The sequence below is a fragment of the Spermophilus citellus genome (assembly GCF_964194105.1).
Source record: "Spermophilus citellus genome assembly, chromosome: 1".
In the NCBI taxonomy this organism is placed as follows: domain Eukaryota; kingdom Metazoa; phylum Chordata; class Mammalia; order Rodentia; family Sciuridae; genus Spermophilus; species Spermophilus citellus.
Genome location: NC_138182.1, coordinates 31,793,387 through 31,809,315, shown reverse-complemented (window position 1 = coordinate 31,809,315; position 15,929 = coordinate 31,793,387). Strand labels below are relative to the sequence as shown.

At 32.3% G+C, this 15,929-nt stretch overlaps 1 protein-coding gene across 6 annotated transcripts in view; it reads right to left on the bottom strand.

The window, feature by feature from the left end:
* NBEA (neurobeachin) overlaps positions 1 to 15,929 on the bottom strand; it is a 638,449-nt gene that overhangs the window by 81,480 nt on the left and 541,040 nt on the right. For all 6 annotated transcript variants that reach the window (XM_081293195.1, XM_081293196.1, XM_081293198.1 and 3 more), the window contains exon 44: positions 9,282 to 9,394. In XM_081293195.1, the coding sequence (XP_081149321.1) occupies positions 9,282 to 9,394 (113 nt within the window). The remainder of the gene's footprint in view (positions 1 to 9,281; positions 9,395 to 15,929) is intronic.

Sequence of the window (15,929 nt, the reverse complement as noted above, 5' to 3'; positions counted from 1 at the left end):
TATGAAATTCAGGGGTAAGATTATAATTCCAGAGAGAGCAAAAGTTATTGACAGGCTCTAAGGGGGCCTTGAATGACAAGTTTGAGGAACAGACAAAAAATCATAGGACTTTGTAGACCAGGTTGATGAAATACATTTTAAGGTAAGTGCAGTGGAAAGTCACTGAATGGTTTAAAGTGGGAGAAAAGCAAGATCCATGTTAGATTTTAGAAAGTTAACTCCAGGGTTTTGTGGAGAATGCATTATAGATAATGTTAAATTACCAATCATGCTAGGAATGAAAAAAGCCAGTCGCAGGAAACAGGAGCATAAAACATTACTCGAGTTTCTCTAAAAATTCCATAATGTATACGAAGTATATTTTTGCTTAAAACACTAGAGGAAAGCTTTTGAAGAATGTACATGAAACCATAAATTGCTTCTAGGGAGCAGAAATGATGTTGACTTCTGATATTCTCTTTCCACTCCTGTTTTACTATTTGATGAAGCATTTGGTTCTTCCCTGGCATAAAAATTTAGATGGCTTTCCAATATATGACCTAGAAATATCTTTCAAATGTGAATATTTTAAGTTTAATAAATTTAATCAATTATAGTAACTTTATGTTTCGAATAGAAAGCAATAAACTCATTATCAATCTTTACTAATATTTGAATAAGCATATATCAAAACCCTACCAGTTAAAATAAGTTAAATGACAACATGAGGGGAAAAAGACAAATCCAGAAGGTAAGAAATTCTTCAGGATACCTTACACGATCTCTCCTTTCAGCAAGTCAATATTAAGCAAAAAAGTAAATCAAACTAAGTGCTTTCCACGCTGCAAATTTGGGTTGTTCTTATACATAAGAATGCTTTAAAATGATTAATTTGAAAACTTGTGTTTCTAAAACATGTGAAAATTGTGTTCTCTTAAGTAGATTAAATCTCCCCTTTGCAATTTTGCATACACTATTAATTTGCTTACTAAGAAACAGAACCTCAAGTAATGAAGCATCAATAAAAGGAAGTGTTAAGATAGATATTTTGCTGGCTATAACTGGGTATATTTCCTCTTAAACTTTTTAACAGGGAAGAATTACCCAACTGACTGTATTATGAAGCAAAATAATCTTTGGTTTAAAGATGCCTTTTGATTAGCAAAACCCATTAGTACATTCACAGGCATCTTACTCCCACATAGAACTGAAAGCTCAGGGGCAGTGGAGTGCCTCATTTACTGCATTTCTTCTGTGTTCTTTGCTCATATCTGAAACAAACATGCATTGTGAAGAATATTTTACAAGATGTCTCTCCTGTAGAATATTAAAAAGAGCTTTTCTGTTTTGTTTTGTTTTTTTTTGTACTTTATAAAACTGCCAGAGCACTTAGGAAGGGTGGAGGACATGTATAAGATAAATTAATCTATATGTTTAGTTTTTATTTTTAGTATATTCTACTTACTGATTGAAGAGAAATAATAGATGACAAATAAAACAAAATGCCAGTGCAATTCAGGGAGTTGTGAGGGTAAAACAAGAAAATCTATGTCAGATGCTTAGGACAATGCCTGGCATGTAATAAGTACATGCCAAATATTGGCCATATTTGTTATCATTATCCCATGATAATTTCTAAGAAAATTCATAAATACCTTAGTGAAAGAGCAATGTGTTTGCATAAAATAGTGTATCTTAAATCTGTGTCCATTCCATTAATTTTCCAATGATTAAGTAAGTAAGATAATTATGAGGCTACAAGTCAGTTTCAAGATAACTTCCAGCTATTGAATATTCTATTTTAGCTGGAAGGAAAGGTTAAATGAGGTTGAATTTGGTCCAGTTTTGCCATGATTATGGTACATGTTACATATAGATGTGACAGAGGTTGGTGAAATGAACATGTGTGAAGCAGGCTCTCTTTTCCAGAGGAAGTCTCTCCCAAATTCATGCACTGGAGCGTACTCCCACTGTTGCTTAAAAATTTTAAAGAAGGACAAGCCCTAGCTAATGTTGCTCCCCCGACCCCCCCGCTTTTTTTCTGAAAGGACAGGGAAAGTGGTTCAATGGGAAGGAACAAAAAAAAGAGGGTAGGAAGACATGTAGCATAAGCAGACAAAGCCTGAGATTGGCTTGGAGGTTCTGTATAATATATATTCATATATGTTCCCAACATGCAACAGTGGAAATATAAACAAACACACACCTCAGTATTTATGGTTATCACAATGTCTATATGAATCATACTTTTTGTCTGCACTTTTCTTGGTTCTTCCTTCCTTTCATTTAGAAGGAAAACAGCATAACATGCCACTGGATAAACTAAAATTAACTGTACGCTCTTAATAGTATTGACCAAATCTTACTGTCTTTGTATCACTGATGACCCGCAGAGAGTCAGTTGGCAATCAGTGAAAGAATGAATGAATGAAACAAATTATTAATTTAAATAAATGATTACACCATTAGTTTTAAAGTATCCAAACACTGTCAATCAATATCTTGTATTTAAAATAGCACTACTCATTCGGCACTGCCATGTAAGCAAGCCTAACACACACAAGTTTGAGCATAGTGTTGGGTGTATGTTAAGTAGGTATTTAACTTATGTGTAAAAACACATTTCAAATTTGGCAAGAGACTTTTTGGCAAATGGTATATAATTAAATTTACACATTCACTTATTTTAATAGGTTTGATATAACAGTAGCTACTAACACAGTAATTTTTCCCACATTTCATGCTTTATTATTGAAAATTAAGTGGTAGCTAGATTATATACTAAAATAAATAAACCTGATTTAATTTCAGACATTGTTAACTTATATGGGAAAAGAGATAAAATAATTACAGAAACTTGCCTTAGATTTCCAAGTTGTGCATTTCCTACCTTAACAACCTAGACTCTTCTCTATGTGGTAGAAATTTGGCACTATAAAGGGTAGACTGTTGAATAGTATTCACACTTCAGTGCATCCATTTGCATTATCACATTTCAAAGCCTCGAGGCATTATCACTTCATTTTTTAAGTGGCATAATAATTTGGGAAAATGGTTATGCTTATCATCATCTGTCAGTCAAACAACTCCTGTGTTAACAAAATATATTTTTTCCACTCAAAGAATGGGTGTGGGTGTATGATGTCTTATGCTCATGTCAATATTAGCAGGACTTGGTTTTGTGATGAAACTATTTCATTTATCAGAGGGCATGACTGGGAAATAGGAAATTCCATTTACACTTTAATGAGCAGAGACTGTGCTTCATGTCAAAGTCATGTAGCCACTATAATTTCAGAGTCAAGTTCATATGAGTATATGTAAATAACTGAAGCACAAGCACATGTCATGTTTTAAAACAGATTTCACTACAAGGTCATATCTCCATAAGGAATATCTGCATAATTTTTTGGGAAAATCTCTAAATCCACTATATGTTGGTATTGAAACTATAGCTCATAACAGATTGCTTTATTTGCTGTCCATCATGTCAAACAATACATATAACCTGTAACCTCAACTTGTAATAAGTAAACCTGGAACCTGTGATGTCTAATCAAATGAGATGTCTAATAAATCTTATTGATAAAATGTTTTTTGTTTTGGTTCCTTTTAATTGATAAAAAAGTGACCCAGGGAAAGAGTAATAATATTATAAATATAAAATATTTCAGTCCAAATGAATGTGGATCTCAAGTTTCAATAGGCATTTAATTTAACTTCACTGTTTTGATAACTTTGATGATTTGACAACTTAAAATGATTAAACAGAATTACTTATTACATAAAATGTTTTATTAAATGGCATTGCTTTTTACTTTGTTGAATGAAAATATATCAGTTGAATCAAATAATCTTTCATTACATTTTTTTTCAATCATACCAAATTTGGTGAAACCTCAACTGACAAGTATTAAAGTTTGCTTTGTAGCTACTACTCCTCTAATGCCACTTGTGTGTGAGGCATTAGGTCAGATGCCTTATCTACATTAATGTGCTGAATTCCATCAACACCCCTATTATGTAAGAATTATCATGTTCATTTTAAAGAAGAGGAAACAGAAGTACAGAGAACTTAGAAAACTTGTGAAGTTTGTATAATATGTGACCAAAAACACTGGAGCAAACCACATTTTTTCCATGTTCAATTTCTAATCTCTCAGGTTTTTTTCTTAATTCTCAATTTTAATACCAATATAAAGAAAGAAAAATGGAAAAGGTTTGATAATTCTAGAATTAAGCTTTCTGAGCACCAGTGATGAGAACAGACACTCTAGAGATTTCATATCCTATGGAAATGAGAACTGAGTGCTATGTACCTGGCTGTTGTGTGGATTTGGAAAGAGCAAGAAAGTCAGCTCCAGCTAATATCATTATCCTGTCTGTGCTACCAGTGCCTCAGGGAAGGTATGTCTCATGTAGAGACATTACTTTTATTTACTGTGTTTCTCATTTGTTGTTTATGTCTGCAGAATCCTATAAAAATAGTTGTTAATCTTTTTTTATATGCCTTTGTTATATATTAGAATGCTACATAAAAACACAAAAGAAAATGACGGTTTTGTCAATACTGTCAAAATGTTTTGGAGAAGTATGAAATGAATGTACATAATTGTTGAATTATGGCCCTTTGTCAGCTATGGGAAGATAAATCACACCTTCAAATGAACTTAATTAGATTATTGGGGTGTGTCCTTGAAGGAGATATTGGGACCAAATTTCTTGTTCCCCCTTTCCTTGTATCCTGATTTCCCGTGAGGTAAAGAGTCTTCCTCAATCTGATGCCCTGCCATGATGTACTACTCTGTCACTACAGGCCCAAAGCAACAAGGCCCAGTAACCATGGACTAAAACTGTGAGACAAAATAACCTTTTCCTTTATTAAATTGATTTTTCTCAGGTATATTTTCATAGTGATGGAAATCTGACTAACACAGAGAGAAAATGAACATAAAACTAAGTACCTCATGCTGGGAACATAGTTCAGTGGAAGAACACTTACTTGGCATGCACAAAGCTCTGTGTTTGATCTCTGACACCACAGATGAAACAAAACAGAATAAAACCCAAAAACTATGTACATAAAATTAAGGGCAAAGTAGAAAGATGTCCCAGAAAATTGAGGGGCTTTAAAGCTTAAGTTTCATTAGTTTCATTTTAAATTTATTTGACTTCACTTAATGTCAATACATTATACTGATATACGTGTAATAAGCAATCTGTTGCCTATTGTTTTTTTTTCTGCTCCTAAACAATGACTATTTCTTGTCCTATTAGCACCTATTAGTTCCTTTTATGTAATAGTTATGCATGTACAAATATGTAATTAACTTGCTATCCTCTTTATCATAGAAGTCATGAAGAAGAAACTCTCAGATATGTTTTAAATTATACTTTATAATAGAAAGTTATTTGTCAAACATGAATTAGCTCCCTTTCCTTTGGGAATAGGAGTCCAAATTAGTGTAACACTGGGGTAGTATTAAAAAATATTCATTTTATGGCTGTACATTTTATAGTTTTGAAATTATTCATGTGATAAAGAATCTAAAAATTATTTGGAGTCCCAAATGTTTACTGAAACAAATTCTAGAATTATTCAATGGTAGAAATTATTATTTAGACTAGTATTTCCAATTGTCTTTTATGATGAAGGGGATAGCAAATTAATTATGTATATATTTGTAAATACATAGATATTACATAAAAGGAACTAGTAGGTGCTAACAGGACCAATCCTGAAGAAATGTTCATTGTTTAGGAGCAGAAAAAACCAACAGGCAACAGATTGTTTATTACACATATATCGTTATAATGTATTGATATTAAGTGAAATCAAATAAATTTACCATGAAGCTAATGAAACTTAAGCTTTAGAAACAACTACTTTTGTTGTTAAGAATCTTTTAGAATATTCTTGGTCAATAATATTCAATTATTCTTGTTCTTCTTTGAGCTTTCAAAAAAGTGACGAATTCTCCAATAAATTTTCCATCTGCAGTACTGAATATCTACAAGAATAGGTCTTCTTAGTAGGCATCTCTTAACTACAGTAATACTGCACCACAACAGGTTTTCCTTCCAATTATATTATTATGCTTCAAATGTCATTTTCCCATTAGGCATTATAATAAGATATATTTTCATACATTAAAATCTTGTTTATTAATGGTTTTTATACAGGATAGTCTTGGGTTTCTAGACCATTTGTAAGAAGTTCCTATTAAGAAATTCAATGAAGCATGGGAACAATAAAAGAGTAATTTATTAACATATCAAGAGGCTTTAATTTGCTAACACTTTCCCATCATGTTAGTGTGACAGAAAATAAAGAACAAATTGCTAAAGCATGGAATGTTGAGGAATTGAAAAAAAGCTATCTATCTTCTAATTCAACTCCTCACAACATGAAGTGCCCCATGATTGCACAAGTATAGTTTGTATTCACCTTGCCTAATTTACGTAGGCTCTGTTTAACTATGTCACTTATTTAACACTATGTAAAATAGGAAGGGCAAGTGTGAGTCACAAAAGGAAATGCTCTGCCAATGAAAATATATATTAAGCAAGTCTAAGAAACGTGAAGAATGTTACATCCTCCAGTTGCTTTAGAAATAGTGACTTCCTCATTAAATTTTCTCATCTTTTCTATGAAAAAACTAAAATTCTGTTACTACTAGCAAATATTTTATTAAATGTCTTTTATAATCCATATTAATCATAATGAGTGCCATATTCTCTTTGGCTGTGTTAGTATTTCAAGTATATGTGAATCTAAATGTCTCAGAGTAGTTGAGCATGCACTCTCCAGTGGGGTACAGTCCCCAACACACCCAGGTCCCCAGTGCTGGCCTCATGTTTCTGTTAAGTCTCCAAGTTCTCACCTTTGTCAGGACTGAGCTCCCCCCACAAAGCTGTGACTACTTTATTCACTCCTATGCTCTCGTCTACCCAGAACAGAAGTACATCTTCTCTACATAGTGTGTGATAAATATTTGTTGACTAAATGACTGAGTACATAAATAAAGGAAAGAAAAGAATTTTGGTCTATAAATTTCTTTTCACTCTGATATTTCATTTGATTTCAAAACAAATGAACCTTTCTCTGTTAAAAGAATCTTAAATAGCCATAGTAATGGTCAGCTTATGAGATTTTAACTCAATTTATCATGCTCCTCGAGAATCTACATTCTAAATTTTCATCTTAAATATATCTTACACACACACACACACACACACACATATGCACACACACACATGCACACATACTTTATAGGGCCTAACATATAAGAACTGTTCAATTAATAGAACTACTTTAACAGTAGTTCTTATATTGATGTGATGTGCTTTATGCCCATACATCACACTTCAACCTTGGAAGTCATGCCCAAAATGCATATCATTCAAACATACTAATTACAATAGAAGTAGCAAATATTTGTCATCATTATTTGAAAGATATTTCCAAGTATATGGCCTATGTCAGTGATTCACAATTAAATTCCCATTATTAGCGCTAGCTAATAATGATGTGCTGAGCGCTGTTCCAAGTTATCCATGCTTATTACTGCATCAACTTCTAACACTGACTTTACTAGTATTGTTCCCCATTACACAGCTGAGGAAACTGAGGCAGAAATAAAGTATATAACTTTGTCTAATCCCCACAGCTGACAAGTGGCACAATTAGGATCTGAACGCAGGCAGTCTAGCTCCAGTGTTCTCGTTCCTAACCACTATTTACCGATACTTGTGTAGGTCTCTCTGTAAAATATAGTACCTTATTATTCAATTTTGTGTTATTTAGATAATAAGATGGAAGCCCCTATGAATTACTGTGCTACTGTTTACATGAACTTGAATAATTACTTACATATGGTGAATATTAAATATTTTTGTTCTGTTGAATCTCAATGGAAAAATTGCTATATGTGCCAGCATATTAAGATTCAATTCCTAGCAATTTTTAACCAGCTATATAATTCAATAAGATGTTGGCAAACTGATCTATTAGGTCCCTTAGGAACCTATAATATCATAACTAAAATTAGGAGTGAGATAGTAACTAAGATTTGATAAGGAAGTCACAAAAAAGAACTAGAGAGTGAATAACATATGAGAATACGAAAAAATTATTAAACAACCTTCAAAAGCAGGCTAAGAAAAATTCCATGTATAATCATAACTACAATTCATGAAGTGTTTCTATTTGTCAAGTACTGTTACATTCTTTAAATGGACATGACATTTGACCTTAATAACTATATGAGGTAGAAAAGTGTTACATTATTATTATTTTTCTCCTTTCACATATGGGCTAAGAGAAATTGGTTTTAGGTCACATATCTAACATAGTAGGATACAGAACTTCAGCTTGGATAGGTCTAGAAAAGACATAGGAGAAGGCATGCTAAGTTAAAAAACATCTGTGGGATTATTTTTATTATTTCCCTGATTCATAGGGCTTATGCGGCCCTGTCGATAAGCCCTTTAAAACTGCCCCTCAAAACCTTCTTTTAACCTTTTAACCTTCTGTGGACTGCTAACCAGACAACCAAGTTTGGTAGAAAACAGAAATAATTTCAAAGTGAATAGGCTGTGTTTAAAATACATAAACCTCTGGGCTTGGTCCATGTCCTAAAGCCATTACAGACTAGACACCATAAGATATGTATAAAATGTAGAATTTAGATTCTCAAGGAGCATGATTCATTGTATTAGCTATCAGCTTAGGCTACAAAGCATCATTTTGGGCTTAGTTCCCAGTTCTTTGCTGCATTTCAAAGAGTTTAGCATCCCACTTGTTTCTTTTTGATAGACGAGCTGAATCAAGCCAAAATTTGCTTTTCATTTTTGTCCCCATCATTTCTTGCCATTTTTAAGATCATATCTTCTCTTCTCTCCTGCATCTAAACAGACCCTTGATAAACTCACTTGACTTTCTTTAAGTACTAGCCTTAATACAAAATACTTAATAGTGTTTATGTATTTTATGGTTAAGATAGCATGCCTTATCACCTATAATTTGCCATCATGTTTTGCATTGTCATTTCTAAGAAATCTCTTGCTACATTTGCTCCTTTTTAAACACCCATTTCATTTTGCCTATTAGAATACTAATTTATCTCCTTGTAGTTTAAATCCTATGCTATGTATTGATGAGACTTAGACATTGACTACAACAGGAGGAAACAACCAGGTTTACCTTCTTAGAAATGTTAATTGGATATACACACTTTGATCAAAATCCTTTAGACTACAGCCTTATGAAGAAAACTGACTACTATATATTTAAAAGTTACCTTTGATAGATCCCTGAAATTTCCTGGAAGAGTCAGGTCCAATTCTTCTGATTCATAGTTTGTTAACACCCATGGAAACACAGGATATTGGTTCAGATCATTATATGTCCGTCCTAGTGAAGAAAAAGAGAAAAAAAAAATTTGTATACACTAATTGATTTGAAATAGTTTCTGTGCTTATAATAAGACAACTACTGATTTTCAAATTTAAAGTTGTTTATTGAACTCTGTGTTTAATCAAAAGCACTCAATGTGTTTCAAATGAGTTCTCTGGATACTTTTTTTAAAAAGAGTAACTAGAATTACTATTTGTAATGGAAGATTGTGATTTACATTTGAGACTGCTGGCTGTTTATCAGAATTGATTTTCTTCTTCCTGGTCTAGCCTCTCTTACAAAGAGCTCTGGCTGCAGGACTTTGTTTCAACCTATAGGCTGTGCACAGAGGTGATATGTGACACCTCCAAGCATGACCCACTGAAACTTCCCACATGCACCTCCATGTCTTTGCTGCCTACATGTTAAAAAGATAATGTTGCCTTAGAAGTAAAACACTGTCAGTCAGGCACCTTGCTGGTGTCATGAGGGAGGCCACCCTGCTGACCTGCACACTACAGGCAGCTTATGTGGTAGCTCATTACCTGCTGTAATGAACATGTATCTGAAGTTATATTCCCAGTACACAGAGTACTAAGTTTTTATCAAGAGTCAAGTACTAAGTTTTTTCAAGAGAAAAAAGTGTATGAAATAAAGTATGAAGAAAAAAAAAAGAGTCAATAGAGAGAATCTAGCAATGAACAGTAGTGCCCTGAATCTAGGACGAAAAAGTACAGAGGCAAATATCAAACACCCCCTACTTTAAGTAAATTAATTTTCTTTTGATAATACGTTGTTTAACTTCAGTGAAGAACTGCTGGACTATTGGGTTGTCTGTTTTGGTAGAAAAATTTAAATATTTTAGGTAGGATACTGAGGTATAGTGGGAATGTGGAAAGTTTAGCAGTTCTCATTACTGGTTCCCATAATTAACTGATACTGAAGTAATATATGACCAGAGGAAATTAAAAGACTCATTAGCAAAGAAATAAGGTACAACAAAATTTCACTGGAAAAGATCCTTTTTGTGAACAAAATATTTTGATGAACAATCATAAAAATCCTTTGTGAACAAAAAAGCTAAGTAAAGAAAGAGAATTGTAGAACGTTCGTTTTAGAGAATAAGGATTATGCAAAGGCACAAAAGTACAGTGAGAGAGGACCATTGTCGATATGTACATTTAACTAGAAGAAAATGTTTGCAACTGGATGGATCAACCAATGAATGAACCTATTCTAAGTTTATAAGCCTATCATGAAAAATAATACTAATGAGTAAACAGAATTTGGAGTCTTCAATTTAAATCTTTTGTACAAAAAATCTTCTGCTGAAGCAATACTATTACTATAAAATAGAAGCTATACAATTCTAAAATTTAATATTCATTACTGAAAGGTAATATATATCTATATCTAATCTAGAACACATGATCATTCTCAGCATTTATTTATATATGTATATATATCCAAAGAGTATAGATTGACCAGGAAGAGCTATTTGGGGGATTCTAACTGGATCCAAGGCAAATTTAGTACTTGGCTATTTTCTGGGGAACTGTTCCACTTAAAAGTCTATAAATTTAATAAAAAGTAGGTCTTCTAGTGTTTGTGTTATTTTCTAGAATAATGTTGATACCATACATAAAATATATATTATTTATATAAGTGAAAATGATAGATGGAAATTAGTTTTCACAATTTCTTAAGAATATTTTGATAATGTTTTATAACTTACTAAGGAATGTTTGTCAAAACAACTAAAAACCAATTTACATTAACTCAGTATTTCACTGTTTATATAAATGTCAATAGTAGGAAAATAGATACCATGATGATACTAATTTTGGAAAAAACACCAAGAAAAGAAAACATCATTTTTAAAACACACATACATATACCCAAAATGGTTGATGCTAATAATCATAGCTTAGGATTGTCTATGTGTCCTACATTTTTTTTTTGTAAGTCACTTTTAATAATCTTCGGAGGGGTCTCTGATAAAATGTTTAGGAAAATGTAGTAATTTTTAAATTAGGAGAGCTTTATAGCACTATTTAAGTTCTAGTAAATACATTAAACTTTATAAGTAAATAGAATGGCATTAAAACCTGTTTGTAATAAAAATTTCCACAAAAATTCTTGCAATATGGATAGTCAAGATAACTTTTGATTTGAATTTAAAAAATGCACAATGTATTTAATGTCACACAGAAGAAAAGGAATGATTAAGTGGTATTTTGGGATTCTGCATTCATAAGTTTTGATGAATTAGCTTTATTCCTTTAATTATTTACTGAACACCTTTATGAAATGAAAAACAATCCATTTATCAAATTATCCAAAAAAGTGAAATATTTCCCAAGTAACATCTGTTAGGTTCTGGCACACCTAGATATTTATTTACCAATTACTTTAATTTTTTTTGGGGGGGGGAGAGTTGAAATTTAATAAATATATTTGTGCTGTAATTGGTTGGGTCTTTTTCCATTTCAGTAGTGGTAAATGAAGAATATATATAACATATTTTGTGCTAACTATACTTAAGGATTTATCGTAGAAGATGAATATTAAATTTTGCAAGCCTATGACACTAATCTACTCAAACAATAAAAGTGAAGCATAGAAAATGAGATCCCTGAAACACTGGATATGTTTCTTCATTTAAAAAAAGATTTTTTTTTAATTAAACCATCCAATTTAATGTTTTTATATGGCACTTTAGTTTTGAAGGTAAAGTGATCTAGAGACAGCTGACAAAGAAATTATAACTGCAATTCCTTGGTGAAAATGTTAATGACAGCAAAATATTGTTTAATTAGATGATTGCGGCATCTGGATTAACACGCTTTAAGAGCGATGTTCCTGTGCTTGTCTGCTTCTTCACACTTTACAGACATTTTGTCATCTCCAGGTCATTAGGAAAGAATTTTTAATGATTTTTCTAGAAGCAAGCAGTTCAAGTTACATCTAATTAGATGACAATAATAAGCCCAACACATGCAGTAGCTAAATATATACATAATTAACCAGGGAGGGCTTGTTCATCACAGAGTAAAAAAGTGGAAAATGCTAAACAGGAGAAAAAGGTTGGGGTTGGGGAAGTTGTGCTGAATTCATTAGCTGATCATATGAAAAACAACTCAAAAACCTTTAAAAAAATTCTCAGGTCTAACAGAGGATCATTTACATGTAGCTATGTTAGCAATCATTCTTTTTTTTTTTTTTTTCATTCAAGAATGCCAGATTCTAACATCTTTTTCCTAGTATTATTTAATATGGTGTAAAATGAAGCATAGAGTGTACCTTTCAGAACACAATGAACAGAAATCAGGTCAACTCTAGGAATTAGAGGCTGAAACACCATTTTTACTCAAACTCTAAGCATCATTAAAATTCTTTCACATAATCTCCCAAACTTAATATTCTTTGAAAAAAAAATCCCAAGTGTTTCAAAAATAGTAAAATAAGTTATGCTGTAGTTTTAGTTGAACTCTCATGTAGTTTTCACAAGCTCTCAAATAATAACTAATGAAATGACGAAAGTAGGATATGAACCTGGATATGGAGCAGGTTCCCAATGACACACCATACACAAAAAGCAAAAAAAAAAAAAAAAAAAAAAATCACCAAAATTTCAAATGGAATACTTAGGTCTAGGCTTATGAGTGCTGTAATTTGTTAAATTACACTTTATCATATTTCTAATTATCCACAGCAAATATTTATGAAATTTGTGAATGGAATAAAATAAAGGTTATGAACAATTACAGGCTTTTAGGTAAGAATCTTTGAAAAACCAGGAGGTTTTCTGAATATTTGATGAATTTCTTTGTCACAGCAAAAATATGTGTTTATGTATTTTCAACTATCTTTATATAGAGAGATTTTTTGTGTATATACATATATCATACAAAGGTCTAAAGTCTACAACATGTATTAATACTAGAATATTGTACTGTAGGCCTTATAGTGTCTTACTTTTTAAAGCATGTAGAAAGGATAAAAACAAAAACAGTCAAGTATGAAAGACATTAAGAAATAGAAATAAGAAATGTGTCATAAAATTTACTTTGTATTTCATGTTAAAATATTATATTTGGAAAAAAGATAAATCTGTGTGTAAGAAAGTAACCAAAATATTTGTAGAAAATGTAAAATTTATTAAGTCACAATGACCTATATTTTTAAAACATGACGCCAGAAAAGATTGTTTCATCTTTTCAATCAGATTACAATTCTGTAACTCTTCTGTTTAACCTAGGAGGTTTCAAGAATCCTTCACCCTGCAACTCTAGTAAATTAACACAATAGATCACAAAATCATGCATACCCTTACAAAGCATAAATATAAATCAGTTCAATGCTGTGAATATTTCCTGGGCATAACTATTCACCCCCACCCCATAACAACCTAATACTCTCAATAAAAAGATGAGCTATAGGCATAAAATGCTAAGGATATACTAATACAAGTGTAATAATGTATGCCATGGAAAATTAATAAGCTTTTATTTAGGTAAACAAATATAGGTGTAATGCAGTGATTCCGAAAGTATGACCCCTAGACCATTTGGACCACTGGCATCAGCATCAAGTTGGAACTTTTTAAAAACAAAAATTCTTCAATCTTATCCAAATCTATGGAGTCAGAACTTTTAGAGTGGAGTGATGTGTATTTATTTTAAGGCCTTATTCTGATGTGCTGAAGCTTGAGAACCACAAATAGATTGGGTGCTGGGGGTGCTGATGCTTGGTGGTGCTCAGCTAAGTCCCTCCCTGAGAGTCTGTCATGAGATCAAGGTCATCTCTCCTTCCTATCTGCATCCAGTGACTGCAGAGTAGAGGTAATGAAGGCCTGGCCCCCTTGCTTCAAGGCCTGGGTTACCATCCCAGCCCCAAGCTTCCCAGGGGATCTACTGAGGCCTTTGCTGCAACTCCATTAAAACTCAAAGTTTCCTGCCCACTTCTGCATCCTCCACTCCCTCACTCATCTTGATCCCAAGGGTACTCCTCAAAAAATTTCCTTTTGTAAATCTCTGCTCAGAGTCTGTTTCTCTGATTCTAAGTCCTCACTGAAAACACAACCATGTTTTACATTAAAGTCAACAATTCCAGGCCCCAGCTTGCACTAGACTATCACTAACTACAAAAGTCATGACAGTAAATAAACTTAAAAGGACTCTTTTGATGAAATGCAAAATAAAATGATAAAATTGTTTTAAGTCATTCACTGTTTAGATTTTAAAAGCATTTAACAAATTAGGACTGATGGCCAAAGATAAAATGGCACCACAAATATCCTGAAGCTGCACCATGTTCTGGCATCAAACTACCTAAGTTTTAATCTAATTTTGTCACTTATTAGCTATGTGACTTGAGAAATTATTTAACTTTTCTTTACCATATTTCTTTATCTGTGAAATGGGGATAAGAACAGAACCTAACTCTTAGGGCTGTTGTGAGAATTAAATGAGTAAATACACATAAAACCCTGAGGATAATATTTGGCACATTATGAGTCCCTCAATAAACATTAAACTACTATGTACTAATTTTTGAATATTGATATCAATAATTAAAGAAGTATTTTTAAAAGGAATATTGAAACAAAACAAATACTAAAAATACTATTATTTTTATTTTTCTGAATCTTGATATCGATAATAATTTTAAAATGCTTTGAAAAGACTAGAATAAAATATAATAAGCCAATCACTTCTTATTTTTGGATTCTAACATTCTGTGTAGAAATAATAAATCTGAGTTTCAATCAACTAAATCAAATAAAAGTACTGCTGAATAATAACTGTGTTCCTAAAACTGCAATGAAACAATATGATTATGAATCTACTATTAACAAGAGTGATATGAGTACAGTTTAATATCTTTATATTACCTTATATTCTAGGATCCTTAGAGAACTCTGAAAGATGTTTTAATAAGAAGATATGAATGGATATACTCCATTTGTCACAATTCAGGAACATGGGCAATTCTAACTGCTGTCCTAAGAAGTTTTTAATCTTGGTACTAGCAAAGCTTCTCTATGAAACAAGCACCCAAATCTTCAATGCTGATGCTCAGAATAAATTGGCACTCCTACTTCAGGAGGAGGGTAAGGGAAGAATTAATAGAAATATATCCAGGGAGAGCACCTGAGGATATTTACATTCATAACTTCTTCCAATTGCCATCTACTTATAAAGGTTCATTTTACTTGGATAATCATCAGTGTCTGACAAAATCCTGGAAGAGATATTTTTCATCTTTTCTTTGAAGCTTTCCTTGAGTAGACTCTCTCATCCTAATTTCTTCTGTCTCTCAACTTTTATTACACTTAATGGCACTTAACTGCATACTTTCTCCTGGGTTCTAAATGTTTTTATATGCACATCTTGTTCTGATAAGTAGATCTTAAAGGGATAGAGCAATGAGGCTCAAACTTGTTGCATCAGAACCACCTAGAGGCTTGCTGAAAGGCAGGTTGCTGGGCTCCACAGCCAGAATTTCTGAGTAGGCAGGTTTGAGGACTCTGAGAATTTGCATCTCTAAC